Source organism: Helobdella robusta (genome assembly GCF_000326865.2).
Source record: "Helobdella robusta unplaced genomic scaffold HELROscaffold_34, whole genome shotgun sequence".
NCBI lineage: Eukaryota > Metazoa > Annelida > Clitellata > Rhynchobdellida > Glossiphoniidae > Helobdella > Helobdella robusta.
The window spans coordinates 1455690-1481941 of NW_008704659.1; the positions used below are offsets into that span (position 1 = coordinate 1455690).

At 34.2% G+C, this 26252-nt stretch overlaps 2 protein-coding genes across 2 annotated transcripts; one reads left to right on the forward strand and one right to left on the reverse strand.

Moving 5' to 3' along the window:
* Positions 1–1128: 1128 nt before the first annotated feature.
* Positions 1129–4754, reverse strand: HELRODRAFT_175651 (hypothetical protein; the record flags this gene model as incomplete). The annotated part of the gene is made up of 5 exons (XM_009023058.1): positions 1129–2603; positions 2915–3046; positions 3281–3397; positions 3816–3993; positions 4644–4754. The coding sequence occupies 5 exons, from the start codon at positions 4752–4754 to the stop codon at positions 1129–1131; spliced, it is 2013 nt and encodes a 670-aa protein (XP_009021306.1).
* Positions 4755–7581: 2827 nt separating this feature from the next.
* HELRODRAFT_175652 (hypothetical protein) lies at positions 7582–24404 on the forward strand (the record flags this gene model as incomplete). The annotated part of the gene is made up of 26 exons (XM_009023059.1): positions 7582–7655; positions 7853–7963; positions 8297–8405; positions 9340–9651; positions 10454–10543; positions 11574–11737; positions 12447–12572; positions 12768–13017; positions 14565–14807; positions 15198–15284; positions 15525–15716; positions 15978–16159; positions 16313–16409; positions 16689–17033; positions 17329–17540; positions 18148–18497; positions 18810–18889; positions 19950–20100; positions 20878–21108; positions 21727–21827; positions 22170–22406; positions 22643–22798; positions 22961–23050; positions 23351–23523; positions 23930–24035; positions 24243–24404. The coding sequence occupies 26 exons, from the start codon at positions 7582–7584 to the stop codon at positions 24402–24404; spliced, it is 4431 nt and encodes a 1476-aa protein (XP_009021307.1).
* Between the last annotated feature and the right edge of the window lie 1848 nt (positions 24405–26252).

Below are 26252 nucleotides of genomic sequence, written 5' to 3' on the forward strand. Positions count from 1 at the left end.
GCTGTCTGCATTTAAAGAAAAGACATTCTATCTCTTTTTTTATCAGGAAGGGTGGGGGTAAGCAAAGAGGGAGTCTTTCGGGCTGCAACAACAGCCCCACCAAAAATAGTTTTTGAAAATTTCTTTCTATTCTTTCCTTCATCAACTATTAATTTAAAAGTTGTAACAGCAAAATGCGCTGTTTTACATTAAAATACTGATGTTCAAACTCTTTAAATGTATGCCTGCTTGTAGGTTGTGTTGGTCAAACGATTGGGTAGAAATTTAACCGTTAAAAACCAGGTTGAATGAGTGAAAAAATCTGCAGGTAGCTCCGTAATTTTCATAATTTAAAGATAAAAATACAAAAATGAAAACAAATTCAGTTTGTTAGTCTTACAAATTTTCATCTAAAAATTCCAGAACAGGCATTAATAATGATTTCAATTTGTTCGCCAGACGTGCCAAATGGCGCGTGTAACGATTGCATTGGAGGCAGTGAATAACACACGGGGGACCTCTATCAATAACAAAGAAACAAGCAGGTCGACTCTTTATTTGAAATGAAAGAAGCATTGTTAACATTGAGTGGGCCGTTCTAAAATACGCTGTTATATTATTTTCATGACCTTTTGTGTGCATGCTTCGAATTGCAGAGTTATTCAGAGGATTTTTGTTCGAGAATTGGTGATGACGTTTTGTGTTTGTGTGTGTGTGAGTGAGTCTGTGTGTGTGTATGTGTGTGTGGCTTTGCTTTAAAAGTGTGTAGTGTTTGTTTTGTGACAAGTGAGTTTGCTTGCTATTCGCTTGTTGTTTGTATGCAGGTTTTAAAAGTCAAACGACTGCCATGCGAGCCCAAGCAAGCAAGTCACATTCATTCTTGAAAAATTTTAATTGAAGAAAACACAAGACCTAATCATTCATTTTGTTTCACTTTCGTTGAAAAATGTTTTCGCATCGTTTCAGAGTTTCAATTTTTTGTTATTTTGTTCTTTCAGAATTATTTTAAAGTTGTCTCATTGTATGGTTAAAATCTCAACGACAAAATAATGTTCATTTTAAATTGTAAATAAAAAAAATCATTTCAGCCAACGAAAAAGAAAAGTTTTTAAATGAAACTTGAAAAAATGTTCTATCTTTATCCGGAAACTATTTAGAAATTTCAATTCTGAAGTCGATGCGCGCGGACAATGAGCCACTGCTAGCCTTGCAGCTGTAGCCATGGCCCGGGGTCAAGGTGTGAGTTGAAGGTCGATGAAATGTCAAGGTCATTTCACTTACCCCACCATCTAACACGTTAATAAATTTTGAAACACCCACACATTTGTTGTTGAAATGTTTTTGTTGTGGCTGGTTGTGGCTGTTGTGGTTGTGGTGGTAGCTGCAGTAGCTCAGGCGGTCGACTTTGGGGATGTTACTATCTTCCTCGTCGTCGTAATTATCATCGCCCTTGTTCTTACTGTAGTATTTGTTTATTTTCAGCATTATGTCGTTGGCCCGTTTCGAGCGCTTTTTTGAAATTTGTTCACCATTCACTCGTTTGAAATCACCATCGCCGTCTTCATCATTATTATCACGACTAACAACATCATAATTACTATTATCAACATTTTCACCATTATCATCATCACTATTATAGTCATCTTCATCAATATCATCATCATAATCATCGTCATAATTATCATCAGCAGCTGTTGCAGTAGCAGCAATAGCTCCTCCATCAACACTTCTTTTCTTCTTCCTAATCAGATTCATCTTGTTGGAAGAGATTTGAGCCGAGAAGATATCAGCCAGATCAACATCATTTTTGAAGATGCTAACAGAGGGAAATTTTTTTCCACTCGAATCGACAGCCCGGCATCTCAAACAAGTCGGTCGATTCCGAAACAATCTAACAACTCCGTCGGTAATTAAGCCATCATCGCATGAAATTAACTCGATGTGGATGTCGTTGTTGAAGTTGCTGCTGCTGCTGCTGTTTCTGTTTGCGGTGTCGCGTTTGTAGTCGCGTTCTTTTTCCGTGTTAGGTCCAAAATCTTGAAGTGATTGAATCAATTTCAAAGCTTGTCTCTTATCACGGTTTATTATTTTTGTCTTTTTATTCTTTTTTGTGCTTTTTCTTCTACTTACTTCGCCATGGTCACCCGCGTTTTCATTGCTAACATCATCAACTTCACTCTTAAAGTTACTAGCCGTAAAATAATTTGGTTTACTTCGGCGTGAAGAAATTTCATTGGCCGAAAGTCCTGTCACGCGACTGAGATGTACCAGCGTATCGTGTCTCCTCTCGAACCTGCACAAATATTTCCCTGATTCTGATTGGCTGGCATTAAAAACGTGCATGCCGACGTAATAAATGGTGTTGTTTGTGTCTCCGGGCATCTTGTACTTCTTCCCGACCAGAATGCCTTCGTCCGTACTTTCCGTTCTGGCTGTGGTGTCCCTGTGGTAGTTGATGATCGACTGGAAGTCCCACTTCAGGGAGGATTTTTTGGAATGTTGTTTCCTGGAGAGACCGCTGTTTGAGTTGTGCTGGATGCGTCTGTGCTGCTGTTGGCTCTCTGCTGCTTGCTGAAGTTTTTTCGATTTCAAGAGTTCCAACTCGTCAGCAAATCCGCCGTTCTCTATAAATTTTTATTAGAAATTTAGGCATATCCAATATTATATTTTTTTAAGTTTAACATTTTATATACATACTTGTTTGTTGTTAAATCAATTTAATAAGCTAGCCGACTGACCAATCAATTGATGAATTGATTTAATTCAATCAATTTAAATCAACTAACCAACCATCCTACCAGCCAACTAACCAACCAGCCAACCAATCAAACGATCAACCAGCCAATCCAACACGTCAACCAATCAACCAGCCAATCCGACACATCAATCAACTTACCCTTTGGCAGCAGAACAGCACAGTAGAGAAACATCTTACGACCAATTTCAAACGTGACCTCGTTTGGGGGACTGATCAACCAATCAGGGCTCTGTATCAAGCTCACGTGATTTGTCGAACCGGAAATGGATTTTGTGTCAATTTTTGTGTTCAGCTGGTAATGGATTGATCCTTGCGTGTGATGATGAGCGGAGTTTGAAAGTTTTGATAATGATGATGATGGTGATGATGATGATAGTATTTATGATGATGATGATGATCTCTATCTATGATGATGATGACGATGATGATATTTATGTTGATAACAGTATAGAATCTTATTACATTTTTAATAATTCTATAAAATAATTAACTATTATTATTAAATTATAAAGTATATAATTATTACTAATTAAAAATAAAAACCGTCTTTTGATGAAAAGATTGTGACGAAGTCTTTCAAAAGTGAGAGTCCAACGAAGTCCAGCTTTGCCGCCCAAACCTCGCCTGACCTTAGCAAGTTCAACTTGAAGTTCGGGTCACCTGGTCAGAAGGTTTAACGTCAATCATTTGGTTATTATGATATTTGTTCGCGCAGTCAACCACCAGCCTAGAAGATATTTATTTCATCCAAATGTTCAACCGGACAAGCGCCATATAGAAATAAATAATTAACATCTGGATTATTATATCTAGTAAAACCAATAAATTAAACAACTGTTGATCAATCAACCAACCAATCAATTGATCAATCAGTCAACCAACCAATCAATCAATCAACCATCCAATCAATCAATCAACCAACCAATCAACCAACCAATCAATCAACCAATCAACCAATCGGTCAACCAATCAACAAATCAATCATCCAATAAATCAATCAACCAATCAATCAACCATCCAACCAATCGACAACCTTCTAACGGAATCATCTCAGGAACCTCGGAATGCAACAATTTACTATTAGTACTCTCGCTTCGGAACCATCTGACATCGATCTGTTTGTCCGAACTGAACACCATATGGATGGACTGAATGAGACCACCACCATCTTTGCTGTTGGCGGATGAATAAATTAGCTGACGTTTCAGCATCTTGAAGGATGGCTGGTTGTAGAATATTTTCCGCCGCCAAAATTGCTGTTGCATTGATGTGATTATGTGTAATTATATGTGATTATATGTGATTATATGTGATTAGATGTGATTATATGTAATTATTTGTGATTAGATGTGATTATATGTGATTATACGTGATTATATGTGATTATATGTGGTTATATGTGATTAAATGTGATTATATGTGATTAAATGTGATTATATGTTATTAGATGTGATTATATGTTATTATATGTTATTATATGTGGTTATATGTGATTAAATGTGATTATATGTTATTAGATGTGATTATATGTTATTATATGTTATTATATGTGGTTATATGTGATTAGATGTAATTATATGTGATTAAATGTGATTATATGTTATTATATGTGGTTATACCTTATTATGTGTGATTAAATGTGATTATATGTAATTATATGTGATTAGTGTGATTGGATGTGTAAATTATAACCCGTACAAATTTCGGACTTTACAGAATTGATACAATAATATTATCGAAAAAAACAATAATCATGAAAAGAATTATTGATGATAAAATAAATAATATAATTATAACATAATAAATAATGTAATTATAACATAATAAATAATGTAATTATAACATAATAAATAATGTAATACATATAATAATAAATATAATTGTAGATAATATAATTAATAACTACCTCATTTTCTTCGACGCCCAACAAATCAGTCATCCCTTGAACTTCACGAGATAGCATGGCGTTCGACAGCATCAAGAACAGCCAACACGTCATACTTATTTTAATTCTCATGTTTTTTTTTAACCGCACAAGAAACAAAAATCAATTTTATGTCCTTAACTTCTTACTTGGGTTATAAATGTTTGAGATTTTTGCAAGGCTAAAGTTATCAGTTTATAAAAATATTTAAAGAATACTTATAAGCGGTTATTTTTTAAAAATTCATCTGTCAATATTTTCATTTTACAACAGATTACAGTTGTCTGCTGGATTAAACAGCATATATACATACCAATTGAAATAAGACGAAATAAAATTTAAATAACATACTAAAGATGTGTGCACGCAATTAAAATTTAATTCGTCAAAACATCTTCGTCGTTGATGTTGTTGTGGATAGAGAAGACTTACAAACGCATATTTAGTAGATCGTCTAAAACATGGGTTTATACGGAATGTTCTTCATATTACGCACACGTGTGCGTGTATGTGTGCGTGTGCGTGTATGTGTGTGTGTTTGCGTGTATGTATGTGTGTGCGTGTATGTGTGTGTGTGTGCGTGTGTTTATATATATGTTTGTGTTTGTGTGTAAACATTTTTTACTCGTACGTTCGTTCGATGAACTTCTAGTAAGAAAGTTAGAACGAGTTTAAATTCCAAAGATGTTAAAAAATAAAAAGGATGATTTTTGAAAGAACCAAGTAGAGACTCATGGAGATGGCGAAATAGTTTTTGAATTGAATTTTCATAAGTTAAGACTGTTTGTCGAGCTGATGAGATCACCAGATGTTTAACACATATCGTTGTTGTTATTACACTTGTTGTTATTCTTCACACACACAAATACACACACACGCGCACACACACATAAACACACAACTACACACACCTACGTACTTACATACAAACACACACACATAAACTTATTCATAAAAACACATATACCTAGATCGAAACAGACATGAAAGTACACACTAACACCATACAGACACAAATAGACACGCGCAAACATAACGAAACACACAAACAAACATTCAATTAATCTATTTTCACATCTGAATATGTTTAAAATAATAAGTAAAACTGTTTTCATCCTACAAAAATTTCTCAATATTTTTAATACATTGGCTATCACTTGACTACACAGTTTTTTACAACTTTTCTCTTCACAATCATCAAATGGTAAATACCGGATTGCACCTTATCATTTGGACTTAGACTGACATCTATGGAAATAATTGCAACTAAATAGTTTCAACTGTACATTCAAATTTATTTCAAAATTCTCATCTCCAAAGGAGAGGCACACATTGCGATGAAATTTAGTGATTTGGCTTTTTATGGAGATATTTCTAACTGTGGTCGACCCAATGGCACAACAATTCTAGTGCCCTCCACGACTCCGTCCTTTTTGAAGTTCTACAAGGAGTACCTGTAGAAATTTAAAAAGATACTTAGGTACCATTTTCTAGGTACAATTAGGTACCATCTATCATATGATTTAACATCAACGTTCTATGTTTGCTGTGCGTCGAACTGATTGGCGTTCTTTAACAAATTTGAAACTTATGAATAAAGGCGAAACAGTGAGTAATTTGATGGAGAAATGCGCGAAAGTTTAGCCAAAAAAAGTTGCTTTTTCAGAAGATGAATGACTTTTTGATATCGACCTATGTGCTTCAATCAAATGAGTCCTCGCGAAAAATCAAACAGCTTCATAACGATCAATTATGATGTGGTTCGACAGATAGGTAGGACGTGGTTGAATGAACACTTTTGCTAGCTGAAAATGAACGGCTTAAGTTTTTCGTCTTTGATCTACTGAAAATAAAAAAAGTTTTAAGAATATAATCATTAATGGCAAAAATTGCAATTAAAATTTGCCTTTGCGTTAAACATCTGCTAGCTGTAATATATTATACCACAAAACGAAGCCATTTTGCAATGGTAAAAATTAGGTCTATAAATTTTTCAAAAAAACAAAAATTTTGACATTTTGTTTAAAAATGTGAATATTTATTACTACTCTCTTGTCTGAAAAAATCCCATATAATAGAATTAATTTATAATTAACAATTAATAAATAATACCACAAAGAATGCAACAAACAATGAATGCAAAAATCATTTGTTGTTCAGGTGAAAATGATTAAAAGTGAACTGTGAATGGTTAGCACCTGTACGAAAACAAAAACACAGCAAAGCCTGTGACTGACTGAATGTTTATTGTTTATCGTTGTACGTTATATATATATATATACATTATATACATTATATATATATATATACATATATATTTACATATATATATATGTATGGGTGTGTGTATTGTTGTATGTTATGTTAGGCCTTAAGTATGTACATATGTATATACTATATGTGTGTAAGTGGTGTGTTTATATATGTAATGTATGTATGTTTGTATGCATTTATGTAATGTCACATATGTACAAATGTTTGTGTCTGGGGTCTATATATATATAAAATAAATTAAGAGCTGTGTTTGATTGATTGGATCGATCAATAACAGTATCCTAAAGTGATAAATTTTGTCTGCTTTTTTTTAATATGGCTGCAAATTAAAATTTTATGAAATAATATTTTAAATTAAAAAAAAATATTGATAATTATATTAATGATGCTGGCTTCTTTTTAAAATTAGAATAATAATTATATTTGCTGAATGTCATTTTAAGATAAAAACCATAAAAATAAGTTTTTGTTCCGTCTGCTGTCTGAATTTTTATGACTACTGCTAAAAAAAGTGTTATGAAAATTGCAGAATTTTAGTGATCAATAATTAATTATATTAATATTTTAGGATTTTACTAAGATAAACTAATAGTATTTAATTAATCAATTAATTTATTAGTTAATAAGTATTTGTAATTATTTAGAAATGAATGAAAATATAAAAATTAAAGCTAGGCATCCATACCTAAAGGCCAATCCTATATCCAGGCTATTTTACTGGTATGTGTGAAAATTTTATTTAATTTTTAAAACAATTTTTTTATTATAAAATGGTTTTATAAGTTTGATACATGCGAACAAATGCAAGTAGAACTATATAATAATAATAATAATAATTAGAATAATTAGAATAATAGAATTAAACTGATTCCAAGATAAAATCAAGAAATAACGTTAATGCATTAAAACTTTTTCAGTTGGTTGAATGATTTCATAAAGAAAGGCAGGAAGCAAAAGTTAGCTGAAAGTGATTTGTACACCGTTCTAAAAGAGGATTCGTCTCAACTTTTATGTGACAATCTTGAGAGGTTTGATCACTTTCTTCAGCTTAAACTAAAATTAATTTCTCACCATTTCAACTATGTATTTGAGATGGTGTATGTGCATTGCACATCAGTTGTAGTGACCAAATTTGAAAGCAATGAGCAATGAACCCTCCCTAGTATCACGCGCAATGTGTGTGTGATATATTGGTTCACACATTTTATTTGCATGTCCTGTGTGTTGTTGATACCTCTGGGAGATACTGAAAAAAAAATTGTAAAAGAAGAAAAACATAGATATCATGTAGATATCAGCAATTGAATAAAAATGATTAAATTTTAAATAAATAAAACAATTCATCTTAATCCTTCTTACAGGCAATGGAATAAACAGCTGAAAAGTCCAAAGCCTTCTTTGTTAAAAGCAATATTCTGGACATATGGCCCCTACATGTTTGCATGGTGTCTTGTCTTCCTCATAGAGGTAGTCAGTTTGGAATGTTTAGAAGTCTCAATTTTATCTTTACGTCGTTTAAGTGTATATTTTGATAGAAGGTTCTTATTTTTGTGTTAATATTCGTTTGTTGAAATGCTGTGACTATGTAGATCGCCGTCTTGTAGTTGTGTTGTTTCTCCATCTGATCACTACTGACCACTGCTGTAGCTGCTGCTACTACTGCTGCTACTACTACCAATAATACTACTGCTTCACCAAAAAACAAAAGTGACAACCACAGATCAATAATTTTTTTGCCTTTTTAAAAATTATTAATAAAAAATAATTTACAGCTAAACGGATTTTAACAAAGTAAATATACCATAAATTTATCGGCTCAATCAATTTGTTAATAGCGTAATGAGTAACTCAAGAATTTATTTGATAATTTGATAATCATGATTCGAACAACGACACATTAAATTGTTAATTGTTATAACCTGGTTCAAAGATGGGTTGATTTTAGTACACATTTTAATTAGCACGCATGTTGTTGTGTGCGTGTTTAACATCATTCAACCCTCAAGGAGGAACGCCAAAGTACAACTTGCTCAATTAAGCTGAGTTTGCATGGTTTGGAGTAATTTGATATTTATGCTTTATGATAATATTGAAAATTTATTAACTCAATGTTATAACTTGTTTGATGTGTGTGTGTGTGTGTTGTGTGCATGTGCGTGCGTGTGTGTGCGTACGTGTGTGTGCGTGTTTGTATCATGATCCACCCTACCCATGTCATAAAGTAATAAAATGAATATGATGAATGGTAATTTCTACAAGCTTCTAAACCATTTTCTGGACAATAAGTTAAAATATGCTTGTATTTAGATTCTTTAAATGCGTAGTTTAAATAACATTATTTCTGATATTTTGATTTGATTAATTGTACATAAATTAAGATGTACACGAACACACACGATGCCAGGAAATCATAAAGATAGTACAACCAATTCTTATTGGCCGGCTGATTCGATGTTTCACCATGAACGCATACAACAACAACAACGACAACTTCAACAATGTTGACAACTTTACCACCTTCGGCAACGCAACATTCAACAAACCCCACTCAACATCTGCAACATCTACCATTTCGAATTTCGAGACGTACATGTATGCACTGGGCGTTTCCTTGTGCACTATGGCTCCCACAATTATCCACCATCCAGTCTTTCTGGCCATGTTCAGTACCGGCATGCGACTGAGGCTCGCTTGCTGTGGTATGGTTTATAAAAAAGTTTGTGGCTTAACGTTTTTTTTTACGTTTTTTTTTTTTTAGTATATATTTTTCGAGGTAGCAACAAACGGCAAGCACAGAGTGTGTGCAAGTATAACTGAGTCAAGGCATCACGCACAGTGCATGTTAAAGACGAAGATCTCTTTGCAGTTGAACCGGCTGTCTGCAAGAGCAATTGCAGGAACCTCAACCATCTAACCATTGCACTGATGATTTTTGTATCAATATATCTGTTTCGTTGTATTACCAATTTTTTTGTCGATGCTATCTATGGCCGTTGTTCCATTTTCGATAATAATTTTTTTAATTTTCGTTGATAATTTATCTTTTCTAGGTAGGGTAAACATAAATATTTTCTTTTAACGTAGACATGTCTGAGGAATTCGTTAGATGAATATTAGAACTTTTTAGGAGCCAAAAAGTACCATCATAGCAATAAACAGACAACATTTGAATGCGCGTGATGATTAACCTCCTGTAAAATTCTTGAAAATTTCATTAAATCCAAAGAAATTGGAATTCTTAAGATTAGTTAGTTAAATATCATTGTGATTGAACTGCTAGGAACCAACCTATAAAGTACCACACAGACATTGTAGGAAGCTGAACCATCCACCAAAGAGACAGCTAAATGGCATGACATGATCTAATTAAAATGAATGAATTTCTGAAAGAAAAAGACTATTTAAAACTGTACCGAAAGATATAAATGTAATTGTTAAATTTTTAAACCAGATTTTATGCTTGTTAATAATTGAAAAAACACAAAAAAATACAAAAAGTTATAAAAAAAACTTTTCAGTCATTGAAACTAAGTACAAGTTCTTTGGGAAAGACGACGACTGGTCAGATGGTCAACTTGATGTCCAATGACGTCCAGAGATTTGACATGGTCATTTTAAATTTTTAGAATTAAATGTTTAGTATTATTAAATATAATAATAATTAATTAATTAATTAATAAATAATAATAATTATTATTATTATTGCTGTTTTTGCTTCTGTTGTCGTCGTCGTCGTCATCATCGTCATCGTTGTTGTTGTTGTTGTGTTGTTGTTGTTGTGTTGTTGTTGTTGTATTTTCTAAGATCATTCCTCTATCAATCTTTACTTTTAAGGTTCGTCACGATCGTTGATTGACACATTACAAATAAACGTAACACATCATAAGTATATAGTAGCAACTATGTAGTACACACACATGTGTGTATGTGTGTGTATGTATATGTGCGTGTGCTTGTGGTGTGCGTACATTGTATGGGTGTGTGTGTTGTGTATATATATATACACTAAAAGGCATAACTGTACGTTCATTAACCTATAAATTCGAATCAATACCAATCAATGGAAATAAACTTGATTCGTAATTTGTGTGTGTGTGTGTGTGTGTGTGTGCGTGTGCGTGTTTGTATACATATTTACACATATACACATGCAATAAAATGCATATTTATTGCTCATTAACCTCGAAAAACTAATCAATATAAGTCAATGAACACTGAATAAACACAAATGTTAATAATATAATACAATCAATTGTAATATATACATCCTATCTCTTTTTCTCGCTCTTCCTTTCTCTCTCTCTCTCTCTCTCTCTCTCTCTCTCTCTCTCTTTCTCTCTCTCTCTCTTTCTCTTTCTCTCTTTCCTTTTTCACACACACACACACACACACTTCTATCATTCCACATTACGCTAATTACATAAACATTTTATGCCTGTATTGTTTGACTGAAACAATCAACCGATCAAACAAACCAACCAACAAACGATCAATCAAACAATTTTTCAATCAATCAGACCAACAAAACAAACAAACAATTAATCAATCAAAAAAACAAACCAACCAACAAACAAACCAGCCAACAAACAAACAAACAACCCAACAAACAAACCAACAAACAAACCAACAAACAAACAGACGGCTGGTATAATATGCTACATAGTGTTCGGCCCGCTGGAGGTGATTGCAGTGGGCATCATTCTCTGGTTCTACATCGATTGGGGTGGTGTGGCCGGGATGGTCACTCTGGTCCTGGTCATTCCCGTCACGGGCTGTTTTGCTAAACTCTTTGCTAGGCTGAGGTCAGTCTGCTGCTATTGTTGTTGTTGATAATGTTGTTGTTGTTGATGTTGTTGTTGTTGTTGATGATGTTGTTGTTGTTGTTGTTGTTGTTGTTGATGATGATGATGTTGTTGTTGATGATTATGTTGTTGTTGTTGTTTTTGTTGTTGATGATGATGATAATGATGATGTTGTTTGGTTGATATCACCTGTGTTGTTCATATTTTATAAGGGGCTGTCATTTTGTGCCCTTTATATTTTTCTCTGCTCTTTTTCTTCAAATGGCAGTTTGTTCTTCATCCGTTTTCACATTTTACAGATTTAAAACTTTTTCAAAGATAAGTTTTGAAGTTCTTTTCCTTTTGGCATCAACATCATTCTGTGGTGTGGTAAGACGGCGTTATGATACAAACGCTTGAGATACTCTCTTGCAGTTACTGGGTTCGATTTCAAATAGAATCCCATCTGCCAATCAAATGCACGAATGTATGCACTATACTATACAGAGCTGTTTTCAAACGTATTTACGTCACATGTGTTGCACTGTCTATGTTGCAGTTAATATTTTTAGGTGATATATAAAGGCAGATAAACTATATTTAATGTAATGGGCTTTTTATGTCGTATAAACAATTTTTGATTTTTTCAACATCATGTATTGAATTGTACGTACACTTCATGTACGAACGAACTAACGAATAAATGAATGAATGAAATACTGACCAATAGATTGCAGATATCAAAGCTTACTGACCAAAGGTTGTCTCAAATGAATGAACTGCTGCACGGCATACGACTGATCAAGATGTCCTGCTGGGAAGACTTCTTTGAGAGAACCATCATGAACACTAGATGGTGGGTCAGAAGATTTTGGATTTGTAACTGAAATGGATTGGTAGTTGAAATGGATGGATTGGTGGCTGAAATGGATGAACTGATGATTGAAATTGATGGAGCGAGTTGAAATGGAGTTGAAATTTAAATATCAAGATTTTTTTATTAACAGCGAATCAGTAAAAATTTGTTTTCCAAAATATTTCCAAATTCCAGTTTAGAGTTCAAGCAGCTGGTGCGAGCCGGCTACGCTAGAGCCACTACGATATCCTCCTTATTCTACTCAGGTAAACTCGTACTATTCGCCACCATCCTAACTTACATCCTGTTAGGCAATGACGTCACAGCGGAAATGGTTTTCGTCACGATGAGTTTGTACCACCCGGTCAGATTCACGATGACCATGGGTTTTCCCATAGCGATGCACTTCGGAGCAGAGTCCATGATTGCCGTCAAGAGATTGCAGGTGATTAGGAAGATGATGATTAGGAAGGTGATGATTAGGAAGATGATGATTAGGAAGGTGATGATTAGGATGATGATGATTAGGAAGATGATGATTAGGAAGGTGATGATTAGGAAGATGATGATTAGGAAGGTGATGATTAGGAAGATGATGATTAGGAAGATGATGATTAGGAAGATGATGATTAGGAAAATAATGATTAGGAAAATGATGATTAGGAAGATGATGATTAGGAAGGTGATGATTAGGAAGGTGATGATTAGGAAGATGATGATTAGGAAGATGATGATTAGGAAGATGATGATTAGGAAGGTGATGATTAGGAAGATGATGATTAGGAAGATGATGATTTTGTAGATGATGAGGGTATTTAATAAGATGATGAGGATGTTTGTGATTATGATGATGATGGTGTTGATAGAAAAAAAGTTAAAGATTATGGTAATTTTGGTAAAGATTGGGATAATTTTTGGTAAAGATTTGGATGATAGTTTAAAGTTTGGAATAATTTCTAGGATTGGAATGATGATGAAGATGATAAAATTGAAATCCTATTTTTAATGAATTATCAATAAACAACTAATGGTCGATTGAATGAACATGTGTTCATGTGTGATGTTTACTCGGTCATTAACTACACGTCGGGGCCATGTAAATGACAATCATTTGAGGTGATATATAATTAAATGTGATGTCATCATTCTCTATCATGTATCCAATTCATAATGATATCTATCAAAATAGACCTACGACTTGAAATAAAATTTTGGGGACGAGGTTTGTTTGTAACTGAACTGCTATAAAAATCTCCTTTTTATCAGTGCATCTGTATTTTTTAAATCATCGAATTCATCAATTTCAATTTTTAATTTGACAAAAGTTAGCAAACCAGAATGCGAAAGTCACGTTTATCTGGAGAGAGCTGTTAAACAATCATTAACAGGTTTTATAATTTGCACTACACATCCAGGGAGAGGCAAGAATATTTGTTTAGTCCCGTCTTGAATTGTTTAGAGAGAGGGGGGGTAGTAAAAACACGCGGGGCAAAGGGCTATCCTTCGAAGTAGCTCTTTATGTCAGATGGATCGATGAAGATCTGTGATCAATTTTTTAATTTTTAAAAGTTAGTTGGTTGGACGTTAGGAATGGCAGATGTCGCAAAAGGATTGTTCGGGACTTTTTCTACGATCGTCATTTACGATACACACATATACACACACACGCACACACACACACATACACATATACACACACTCACACACACACATTCACACGCATACGCACACACATACGTTTTAAAATTAAACAATCAAGCAAAAATATACTTTCAAGGAGAAATGTGAGCAACCCACCGTGCAGGTGTCGTTACAATAACCACACAAACAAGAATTTTTTTCTTACAAAAATCTTACTTTATGTCCATAGGAGCATACACAGCACACATTGTCTTGCACAACACACAAACATACACAAACATACATACATGCTTGTTTTTGTATTTTAAATGAATATATTTAAATTTGGAATAAAAAATCTTTTTTTTTTAGGAATTCTTATTGCTTCCTGAAAAATCTACATCAACTGAGGAGAATAATCTGTCGTCAGATGGCAGTCCTATTAAAAAGAAAAAATCTTCGCTGAATGGTCCTAAACTAGAAAACAGAAATGGGGACGCCGATGGTGATGCTAAACGTTGTGGCGGCAGTAGTAGCGGCATTGGCGACGTCGACTCGAAAAATAACCATGACTTTTTCGTTAGCGTCAAAAATGCTTCACTGACTTCGGATAGAGTTAGCAGTTGTAGTTGCTGTTTGTTAAGATTTAATTTTATTTAGTCGACTGTGACCTAATGTTGATTACGTATTTTTTTTTTTGGTATTTATTGTGGTATGTAAAAATTTTTGGATAAATTCTAGTACCCTTCTGGAGCTTATGGAAGACTTGAAATGAATGAGTTGATGATTGAAATGAATGAATTGAGGGTTGAAATGGATGAATGAATTGATGATCAAAATGGATGAATTAATGAATGAAATGAATGAATTGATGATTAAAATGGATGATTGAAATGAAAGAATTGATGAAATGAATTGAAATGGATTAATCCCGAATATCGAGATTTGAAAGACTTATGTATAACATATAATAGCATCTTATGTGGCGTTGGATTTTATTTACAGTCGAAGGTCCCAATTTTGAGGAATTTGTCGTTCTGTGTCCGGGGCGATGATCTCCTGATGGTTGTTGGGAGTGTGGGATCTGGAAAGGTGGGTCGTCTCGTTTCGTTTTCTTCTGGAGATTCCATTTCGTCTTCCAACATCATTTTTCACCAATCATTAAGTCATTTTCTATCGTTCCGAAATTCTGAGAAGTGCCGTCGAGTGTCATCGCCATTATCTTCATCAATTTTATCATCACCTATCAACATCACCATTTTAATCGCCACCGTCATCTTTATCATCACCACACCATCATTATCATCGCCACACTACTATCATCACCACCAGACATCCCTCCTGATGATGATCCTCAAAGAGCTCCCAATCCTGACCGGACACCTGGAAATCCGCGGCAAACTGGCCTACGCCTCTCAACAAACCTGGATTTTCAGCTCGTCCATCAGACGCAACATTCTGCTGGGCTACCCATTCGAAGAAAGTTATTACGAAACTGTCCTCAAGTGTTGTGGTTTGAAAGAGGTAGGGGTTTTTTTTATTGCAGTTCCGGATAGCGTAACTGTTAGAGACGCCTGGTCTCTGCGTTGCAGCGACCGTATTCGAATTCGAAGGCAGCCCAACCTATCATGTGTATGGCGATGTTTTTAAAGAATTAATATTTTTAAATAGTTGAACAAATCTGTTGACGCACATAATCAGCGAAAACACACAAAGAAAATTCTGTTACCTTTCTTATTTGAAAAATTTTAGATCGAAAAAATCATTTTATAATTTCGTAAACAGGACTTAGCCGACATGCCTCAAGGTGACCTCACCCACATAGGCGATCGTGGTGCGACCTTGAGTGGAGGTCAGAGGGCAAGGGTGAACCTGGCAAGAGCCGTGTACAGCGGGGCCGATATATTTTTATTTGACGACCCTTTGAGTGCCGTTGATGCCAATGTCAGTCAGCACATATTCAACGAGTTAGTTAGGATACAAAGAGTTTTTTTTATAATTCCATTCACTCATTCATCATTCATTCATTCATTCATTCATCCATTCATTCATTTATTCGTTCATTCATTCATCCATTCATTCATTCTATTCATTCATTCAATCAATCATTCATTTTTCAGATGCATTAACGGTCTTCTGTCTAACAAGCTTCGTATTTTAGTAACTCATCAGATCCAATACCTTACCATGGCAACGAAAATTCTACTCGTTGATAAGGTTCGCTTTGTTGATTAATAATAGTATAAAATTGGTTAAGTGGCTAAGATGTCTGGAACTGATGTTGCGCGGATTGGATTTGAATGCCAAGAGAGCTTCAGCTATCACATATAATGTGTGTGTGTCTGCGTGTGTGTGTGTCTGTGTGTGTGTGTGTGTGTGTGTGTGTGTGTGTGTGTGTGTGTGATGAGTTGATTGCACTCTGTGTTTGTTGTTGATACTTCTGAAAAATATTAAAGTGAAAATTGTAAAAAAAAATGAGTAACGAAATATATGCAGGACCAAAATCACATGTGTGGCAGTTACGACGAGTTGGTCAGTCTCGGAGTAGACTTTCACAAAGTTCTGACCACAGAAATTGACCAATCAGACGAGAAAGATTCCATTTCCGCTCCCGCTGTTGAAATTCCAACGCTGTCGAAATTTAAAAATCCCTTGATGTCGTCACTGAACAGCCTCCTGTACATAGATGCTGTTGACGGTGACGTCAGATTCAACGTAGAATCGCAGTCACTCGGTTCGATTCCGTCACTTGCCGGAAGTGTTGGTGGAGACCCTGCGATGGGGAGTAAGAGGGGGTCCAGGAAGGATTCTAAATTGTTGGCGCAAGAAATGTTGCCTATGGTATGGTGTGTGCGTGCGTGTGTGCGTATGTGTGCGTGTGTGAGTGTGCGTTTGTGTGTGTGTGCGTGCGTGCGTGTGTGCGTATGTGTGCATGTGTGTGTGTGTCATGTATTGTTTTTTGTGTTTTTATGTTTTGTCGGTCTTGTACTTCTGAGTGAGTTGCAATGTGTCGTTAAGTTGTTGTAACACCAAAAATCTCTATTTGAGAAACACGTTGATTCTCAAATGAGAAACTTTAAACTTTCCAACTGAACTTCATTCTACGTAGAAAAAATAACACAATCTCACCAAACAGATAAAATTCGAGAAATTCCATGCCAAAAGCCAGCAAACTGAACAAAACGTAGAACAAAACGAGGAAATGTACTCAGGGAAAACAATACCCGCCAGTCTGTACCTGGAATATACAAGAGCCGGTACAGGAAACTGCGGCATATTCATCTTATGCCTTTTGAATGTTTTGGCCCAATTCTTCTTCCTCATCACTGATTGGTGGCTGGTCCATTGGTTTGTATCTGATTGTATCTTTTGTTTGTGTTCGGTGTTTGTTTTTGATTGTATCTTTTGTTTGTGGTTGGTGTTTGTATTTGATTGTATCTTTTGTTTGTGTTTAGTGTTTGTTTTTGATTGTATCTTTTGTTTGTGTTTGGTGTTTGTTTTTGATTGTATCTTTTGTTTGTGTTTGGTGTTTGTATTTGATTGTATCTTTTGTTTGTGTTTGGTGTTTGTATTTGATTGTATCTTTTGTTTGTATTTTGTGTTTATGTTTGTTTGTTTATTCGTTTGTATTAATTTGTATTTGTATCTTTTTATTACTTTTACCTTTTTTTTCTGTATTATACTTCTTTAGTTTCAAATGATTTTTATAAATTTGGTTGTACATACCAATTTTGGACGTACGGTATTTGTTTAACGTGAAATTGTTATTGTAAGTTTCCTTAGATACGACTATTATTCAAACTCTGCGAAACTTCTTCTATAGATTCGTTCATTTATTTATTAACTCAAAAGTAAACACAGCATAGAATTTTTTAACAAATTATATAATAACTCAAGTACTTCATTTATGAATTAGTGAATTAATTCTGGCATTATATGCAAATTACTCATATAGGTGCAACAAAGTGGAGCACTTTTACTCCACACTCCACCAAATCTACGCCACGACAGTTACCACACCCGCCACCAACGACAACGACCACAAAAACAACAACATCTACGACACAGTCTACAGCAACACTACAACCACAACGACGACATTCAATACGGAGCCACTGAAGTTCCCGGAACACCATTTCCACTTGTTAATATTTGGAATTTTGACGTTGCTTGTGGCCGTTGTGGGTCTCATAAGGGCTTGGTTCTCGTTCCACATGTTCCTTTACTCCAGTCACAATGTACATAGAGATATGTTACATTCCATTATTCGGTCGCCCGTTACATTTTTTGACACCAATCCAACCGGTTGGTTCGAGTTTTTTTTATGAGTCTGTTTTTTTTAAAGACTTTTGTTGATTTTTTCAATTTTTTCATTATTTTTTGTGAATTTTTCTTGTTTTTGTTGTTGTTGTTGATGATGATATTTTTCTCATGATATATGCTGTTTGTAATGTTGCCGTCGTTGGCTATCAATCTTTTCATTAAAAATGACATCCAGATCGTCACAAACATTTTCATTATCACCATCAATACCATCATCGTCGTCGTCGTCGTCATCATCATCATTACCATCATCACCATCGTTATCATCAACATCGTTATCATTAACATCGTCAGGAAGAATTTTAAACAGATTTTCGAAAGACCTCGGCCAAGTAGATGAATCCTTCCCGCTCGTCTTTTATGACATCGTCCAGGTTTTTTTCATCTTTTTTCGCCTAAATTCAACTAAATTTTCATGTTTGTCATTGCCATTTTTATCTCGGTCAAAGTCAAAACCGTTTTTTTGTATTTTGTATTTTTTATTTGTATTTTGTATTTTTTTGTATAGTTTTTTCGTATTTTCGGTAATAGGTTTCTTATTTTTCGTCTTTTTATTATTTTTTATTATATTTTCCTTCTTATGATTATTATTGTTAGTTCTAACTTGACCTGGTATATTAAACTTTGCATTATGGCTTGTTTGAGTTTTGCTATTATTTAATAATATTATATTATATATTATATATTTTTATTAACTTTCAGTTAATAACGCTTCACTGTTATTAATCGTAGTTTTTTTTATTATGTTAATTTTCAGTTAATTGCGAATAACTATTTCAATATCGAAGTGATAAACAAACAATTTCTCAACTTTTTAGAGTTGCATAAGCTTTCATAATCATACACTGGATCTTATATTATATTATAAAACGTACAACCAAATAATTTTATCCTACTGTGTTTTTTTTTAATTTTAGTTAAATTCATTCATCATTCGCTACTCTGCTTCCCTAATCGTGTTATAAGAAACATTTTTATTCTGTAGATTTATTGACATTTGGGTTAAAAATTTATTCATGTTTGATTTATAGAACGGAAAAAAAATTTTATTTTGGCTTGTAACAAAACAATGGTGAGTATTTGAAGCTGTATTGTCACTGAGTCTAATAAATAACATTGTTAGGAGTTGTTAATTTCAGTATTAAGTTAAAAGTTTGTGTCATTTATAGTTCGATTTTTTACCTATATCATGTTCATCATTGTCATCGTCGTCATCATCGTTATCATTACCATTATATCATCACTTTCATCATCAATGAATGGATGAATGGAGGGATGGATGGATTATAGGTCTTTGTTAGAATCGTCATTACCATGTTTTATATTTCATTCATTCATCATCATTATCACCGTCACAGTTACAAACGTCGCCATCATCACCGTCGTCACCGTTGACGTCATCATTGACGTCATCGTCACCACTTTACTCACCAGAACCTCTGCCTCTTGCTGGGTATCTTCATCGTCATCACTGTCTTCAACCCTTGGGTCTTCATAGCCATCATCATCATGTTCTTCATCTTCGGCCTACTCAGACGTTACTTCATAACCGCCTTCAGAAATGTCAAGAGATTGGAGTCAATATGTATGCTCATTTGTTCTATGTGTTTATGTGTGTGTGTGTGTGTGTGCGTGTGTGTGTGCGTGCGTGTGTGTAACAGATTTATGAGTTGTAAATTAGTTGCCATTTAAAAGCTTTTCATACCTACAAAGAGCTGAAAATTTTTTTTGCTTTTTTGAAAAAATTTTTGCCATGTGCAGTGCTAGTACGAGTCAGTCGTAAATATTGAGCGGCAAAAATAATTTTTTGACAGTTCCTTCTGAGTTATCGACAACGAATGAAACAAACATCTAAGTGATTGCACGAAGCATTTATTCGTTACTACCTCCCTACTCGTTGTTACTGATTCGTCTTCGAATGTTCTTGCACGTCATTTTTAAAAATTTTATAAATTGGTTATAACAGTTCAGTCATTAAAATTTTAATGGCGCGTTGTTGTTTACGTGATGTTTAATAACAACAATCGCCCGTTAATGTTTTCGCTTTCAAAATCGCTGCATCGTTTAAAAGTATTTCTTACCAGGCGATGTTTTATTGAAAGATTTACATGCAACTGAATTTAAGAGAAAAAATAGTATTTGCTAGATTTTAAGTAGAGTGAACAGACATCATGGAAATTTATGTTAAAAAAATAATTTATTTTATAAGATCTACAAAATGTTTCGAAAAATTCAAGTGAGTGCCAAGATTAAAACAATGCAGTTGAAACTCGTATAAAATGAAAATCCGTCGAGATTTTCATCTTTTGAAAAAGTAGAAGTACAACTTTAACAGTAGAAACACCAACAAACACCGTACCAGTGAAAGGGCCCGTCTTCTCGCACATCAACGCCACGTTCCTGGGCATCCACACCATCAGGTCCCACAAAGTCGAGGCCCTCTTCAATCGGGAATTTCACGACCTTCAAGATGATCACTCAGCCGCTTTTTCCCTGTACCTATACCTGGGCAGGTGGCTGGCCGTCAGGTTGGAGTGGCTCTGCACTGGCCTCATCTGTGTCGTTACCTTCGCCGCCGTCTTCGCTGCTCAAAGTTCGATTTTTTTTTTTATTATTTTTTTAGGCGTATTTTTGAGGCGTATTTTTGGAGATTTTGAGTTTTTTTTACCATGTTTCTTTCTGTTTTTATTAATATTGTTTGTTTGTTTGTTTGTTTGTTTGTTTGTTTGTTTGTTTGTTTGTTTGTTTGTTTGTTTGTTTGTTTGTTTGTTTGTTTGTTTGTTTGTTTGTTTGTTTGTTTGTTTGTTTGTTTGTTTGTTTGTTTGTTTGTTTGTTTGTTTGTTTGTTTGTTTGTTTGTTTGTTTGTTTGTTTGTTTGTTTGTTTGTTTGTTTGTTTGTTTGTTTGTTTGTTTGTTTGTTTGTTTGTTTGTTTGTTTGTTTGTTTGTTTATCTGTTTTGTGATTGGGTAACATTTTTCGTTATAGCATTTGTTCAACGTTTATTAATTAACAAATATAAATAAAAAGAAATAATTATTAATTATAAATCATAAGAAATAACTATTAATTATAGATAATAAGAAATAATTATTAATTATAGATAATAAGAAATAATTATTAATTATAGATAATAAGATATAATTATTAATTATAGATAATAAGAAATAATTATTAATTATAGACAATAAGAAATAATTAATATTTGCCTGCAGCCATGAACGGCGCCACAGTTGGGTTGAGTTTGAGTTACGTGATCACGTTGCTCTGGCTGTTTCAGTGGGTGGTCAGACAGAGCACGGAGCTAGAGAGCTTGGTCAGAAAATTTTCTACTTTTATTATAAATTTTTGGACAGATTTGTTAGTCTTGTTTGGATATTTTTTTTATCTTATTTAAACCAAATTTTCGTCCTCTGTCGTTTTATATGTCGCTTTAATTTGAAATAGCCTTCTTCTTAGTGTTGTTTAGGAGTTTTAGGAATTTTCTAAGATGTACTTGCTGGCTCGAAACTTAAGTTATTCGCCAATTTTTGTTACTGCTACTACTATTACTGCTGCAGCTCAGCTACTACTGCAACTGCTGCTACTGCCGCTGCTGCTGTTACTACTCTTCTACTGATACTACTACTAATATTTATTATTATTATTATTTTGTTAGATGACATGCGTCGAGAGAATGATCCAATATTCCAAGTTACCCATCGAAAGGACGTCAGGCAGCGCCCCTGGACCCACCACGCTACCACCGACCAGCCCCAAGTTAAAAGCCAAATCTTCTCCCTCACCTAAATCCAAACCGGAATTGGAACATCTGAGAGTGACCCCAGAGGACAACCCCGTTCATTTCTCAGTGGCCTCAACGTGGAGAGGTCAAGTTCAGGGACGTCAGTCTCAAGTACAAAACCGATGCACCTTACATCTTGAAAAAACTTAATTTTGAAATCAAACCGGGCGAGAAGGTGGATTTTATTTCATTCTAAGATATAATTCATTTTTAAACATTTTCAAACAAATTTAATTTTTCAACGTTGTACATTGTAGAAAATTTTTCGTTGCGACATAACGACAAGTTGTTGCTTCAAAATGAAACTTCCGCTTCGCCAATTACGTCATCAATGACGTCACACACAGGTGGGCATAGTTGGTCGTACAGGGGCAGGCAAGAGTTCCTTGATGAACATAATGTTTCGTTTGTACCGTTACGAGGGTCGCGTGCTCGTCGATAACCTTGACATTCAGGATTTGGACTTGTTCCAAGTTCGCCAAAAAATATCAATCATTCCACAGGTAATCATTAATTATCTGTACTACACTGTCACACACACACACACACACACACAAACACACGCTCTTATACGGTGGTAATGTTAAATGATGATTCACATTTACTTTCAATTTCTTTCCGATTATTTTTTCATTCGTCAATCATCTTCCTTTTTTCTCTCCCAGGAATCAATCCTCCTACAAGGAACGTTGAGGAAAAATTTGAATCCATTGAATCAGCATAAGGAGCACGAAATGTGGAGTGTTCTAGAAAGGGTTGGGCCATCCTTTTCTTCCCTGTTTACGATTTTTTAAAAATATTCTCAACGTCATTTTTTACAATTTGAAATAAATAATCCACACTAAACCTCGCAACACCAGCGCCAACAACAAAAACACCGTCAACAATAACAACAGCACCAACAACAACAACAATAACAACAACACCGTCAACAACAACAACACCGTCAACAATAACAACAGCACCAACAACAATAACAACAACACCGTCAACAACAACAACACCGTCAACAACAACAATAACAACAGCACCACCACCACCAACAACAACAACAGGTCAAACTGATCGACATGGTAAGAAGTTCCGGGAAAGGTTTGGAATTTTGGATCAATGAATCTGGGAATAATTTGAGTGCCGGTCAGCAACAGCTTCTGTGTCTGGCAAGAGCCTTGTTGGAAGAGAACAAAATCCTCATCATTGACGAGGCCACTGCCAATGTTGACAGAGAGTACGACTACCTATTCTATTACCTTTCTATTTTCATTTTATGTGCATGTTTAGTTTTTTTAGAAATTTAGTTCGTTAGTTGGTTTGTTGGTTCGTTCGTTTGTTCGTTCGTTCGTTTCGTTAGAAATTAGTTGGCAAATTGTTAGCTGCGAGTTATTTTTAATTTTTCTCAGTATTTCTCAGGGGTATCAACAACAAGCGCGGTGTGTGTAGAAAAAAAAATAGTGAATCAACGTACCGCGCACATGTGGTGGGCAGGAATCCATTTGAATTCGAATCCAGTTACCGCGACAGAAGTGCCAGGCACCTTGACCATTACACCACTGCACTATATTTTAACTTATTGATAATTTATATTGAATTATTTTTCTCTTTTATCAATTTATTATATTTTTTTCATTCGAAAGGACGGACACTTTCATCCAGAAGGTCTTAAGACAGGAGTTCGTGGATTGCACTGTCCTCTGCATAGCCCACAGACTCAACACTATCATCGATTACGACCGTATAATGGTGAAGAAAAATTTTTACGATACATACTTCCATCTTCCACACATTCGCACGCACGCATTCACACACACGTACGCACACTTGTATGTTTTATCGTTGATTTATTTTTTCTTGTATTTAATAGTAAAATATATATAACTACACACAAACACTCACTCACAAACACACACTCACAAACACACACATACACACACTCAAACACACTGACAGCTACTAGACGAAGGAGAAATAAAGGAATTCGACAGTCCAGGCACCTTGTTAAAGGATAAGAACAGCCTCTTCACAAAGTTGGCCCTGCAAACCGGAAAAGAGGAATACCAAAGGCTGTTGCAGTCCGTGCAAATTAGTGAAAATAACAAAAAATCTAAATAGGTAAAGGAAAGTAAGCATGTTTCCGCATAAAAAAAATATATCGAATGATATGTTATCCGTTTGCACTAACAAGAAATATTACGCCCTAGATTATTTTGTATGAATTATGCATATGATACTACATTATTTATCAGTTTTTTTGTTTGTTTATTAGTATTCTTATTTATTTATATATTTTATGTTTTGTTTTATTATTCATATTTCAGCAGCGTTAGATCTGGTTTCGTCATTTTAATGGAGGTCTCTCAAAATTATGATAATCTCATTATCATTACGTAATAGCACTCATATTATCATTATATGATACTCTTGGCATCATTTTATGATACTCTTACTATCATTATATGATTTCATCATTATTATTATTTATATTCATCTGAAATTTTTATTGTTGATCAGTGTACCGGTGAAATTAAATTGACTTTGCGTGCAGGCAGAATTAAGATATACTATATATATATATATATATTTTTATAAGTTCTTTTTTTGTATATATACGAAGATCTGTCACACACACACGCACATGCACACATAAACTATATTTTTTAGAAAATTTTTTGTGTTTTGTGCATTATAACTATACTTCGCATACATTATGGTCATCGAACGTGTTGTGTGGTGTGGTTGCCTGAACAACACTTTGAATATACTGCAATATATACAAATTTTTATATAAAATACAATTACACATTTACACAATTACACACGCGCATACACACACCACAACACACACACTCACATATATATAACGTATGTATGTATGTGTGTGTTTGTTTGTGTGCGTGCGTGTTTGTATGTGTGTTAAAATATGCGTGTTTATCACCAAAATGGAACACATAAATTTATTCCCTTTTGTTACACTATTATTTGTTAGATCTTTATAATAATCTGTTCAATTTATCATCGTAACTTAGCTATGTAATATGCAATTCGTAAAACCACATTTATGGTTATACAATGTGTGTGCGTGTATGTGTGTGTGCGTGTATGTGTGTGTGCGTGTATGTGCAACTTCATCATTATCATACTAGATATATGCACCAGACCATCATATATTTTTTGACGCAACTTTTTTTAGCGTATCCATTTTTCATTTTTTTTTTCACCAAATAACTACAAACAACTATTTAATTTCCAATCATTTGCTCTTCTCATGAGTTACGAGAGAGGTAATTTAGTGAAGATGTATTTCTCATCCTTTCAAATCGTACACCTTCTTACCTATGATCCAACGTCCGAAGCATAAGTAGCACTTAAATAATTCGCATCTGAATATCACATATTATATACATATTCTTGCATTTTTGAGTTGAGTATATATGTATATGTATACGCACACACACACACATATATATATATATATACATATATGTGTATATATACACAATGGGGACATTGTAGTCCGGTACTAATTCAAAGCCGACGTACGCGCTTTTATTAGTGTTGTAATTTGTTGAATAGTTTCATGAAATAATTGTTTTATATTTTTGTTTCGTGTCTAAAACTAGATGGTCGTAGTTATTTTACAAAATAAATAAAATTTTTTGATAAATAGATGAATTTTTTCTTTTTTTAAAAAATTACGCGACACTAACGGTTTCCTTGAAAGCAGCAGCAAACTAAAAACCGCATGTGTTAAAATCTGCGAAGGAATCATATCACTGCGTAGAATTTGCGTACAAGAATTGAACTATAGTACTTTGGTTGAACCTAACTTTGACCAGAGATCATCTGCTTCATTGTAACAACACTGGTAACCCTCTATTAATTAAATATTTCCAGCATGAACTTATGACGTCAATGACTCACTCTCTTTCAAGTGAAGCCTACAAATGTGGTAAGAAAACA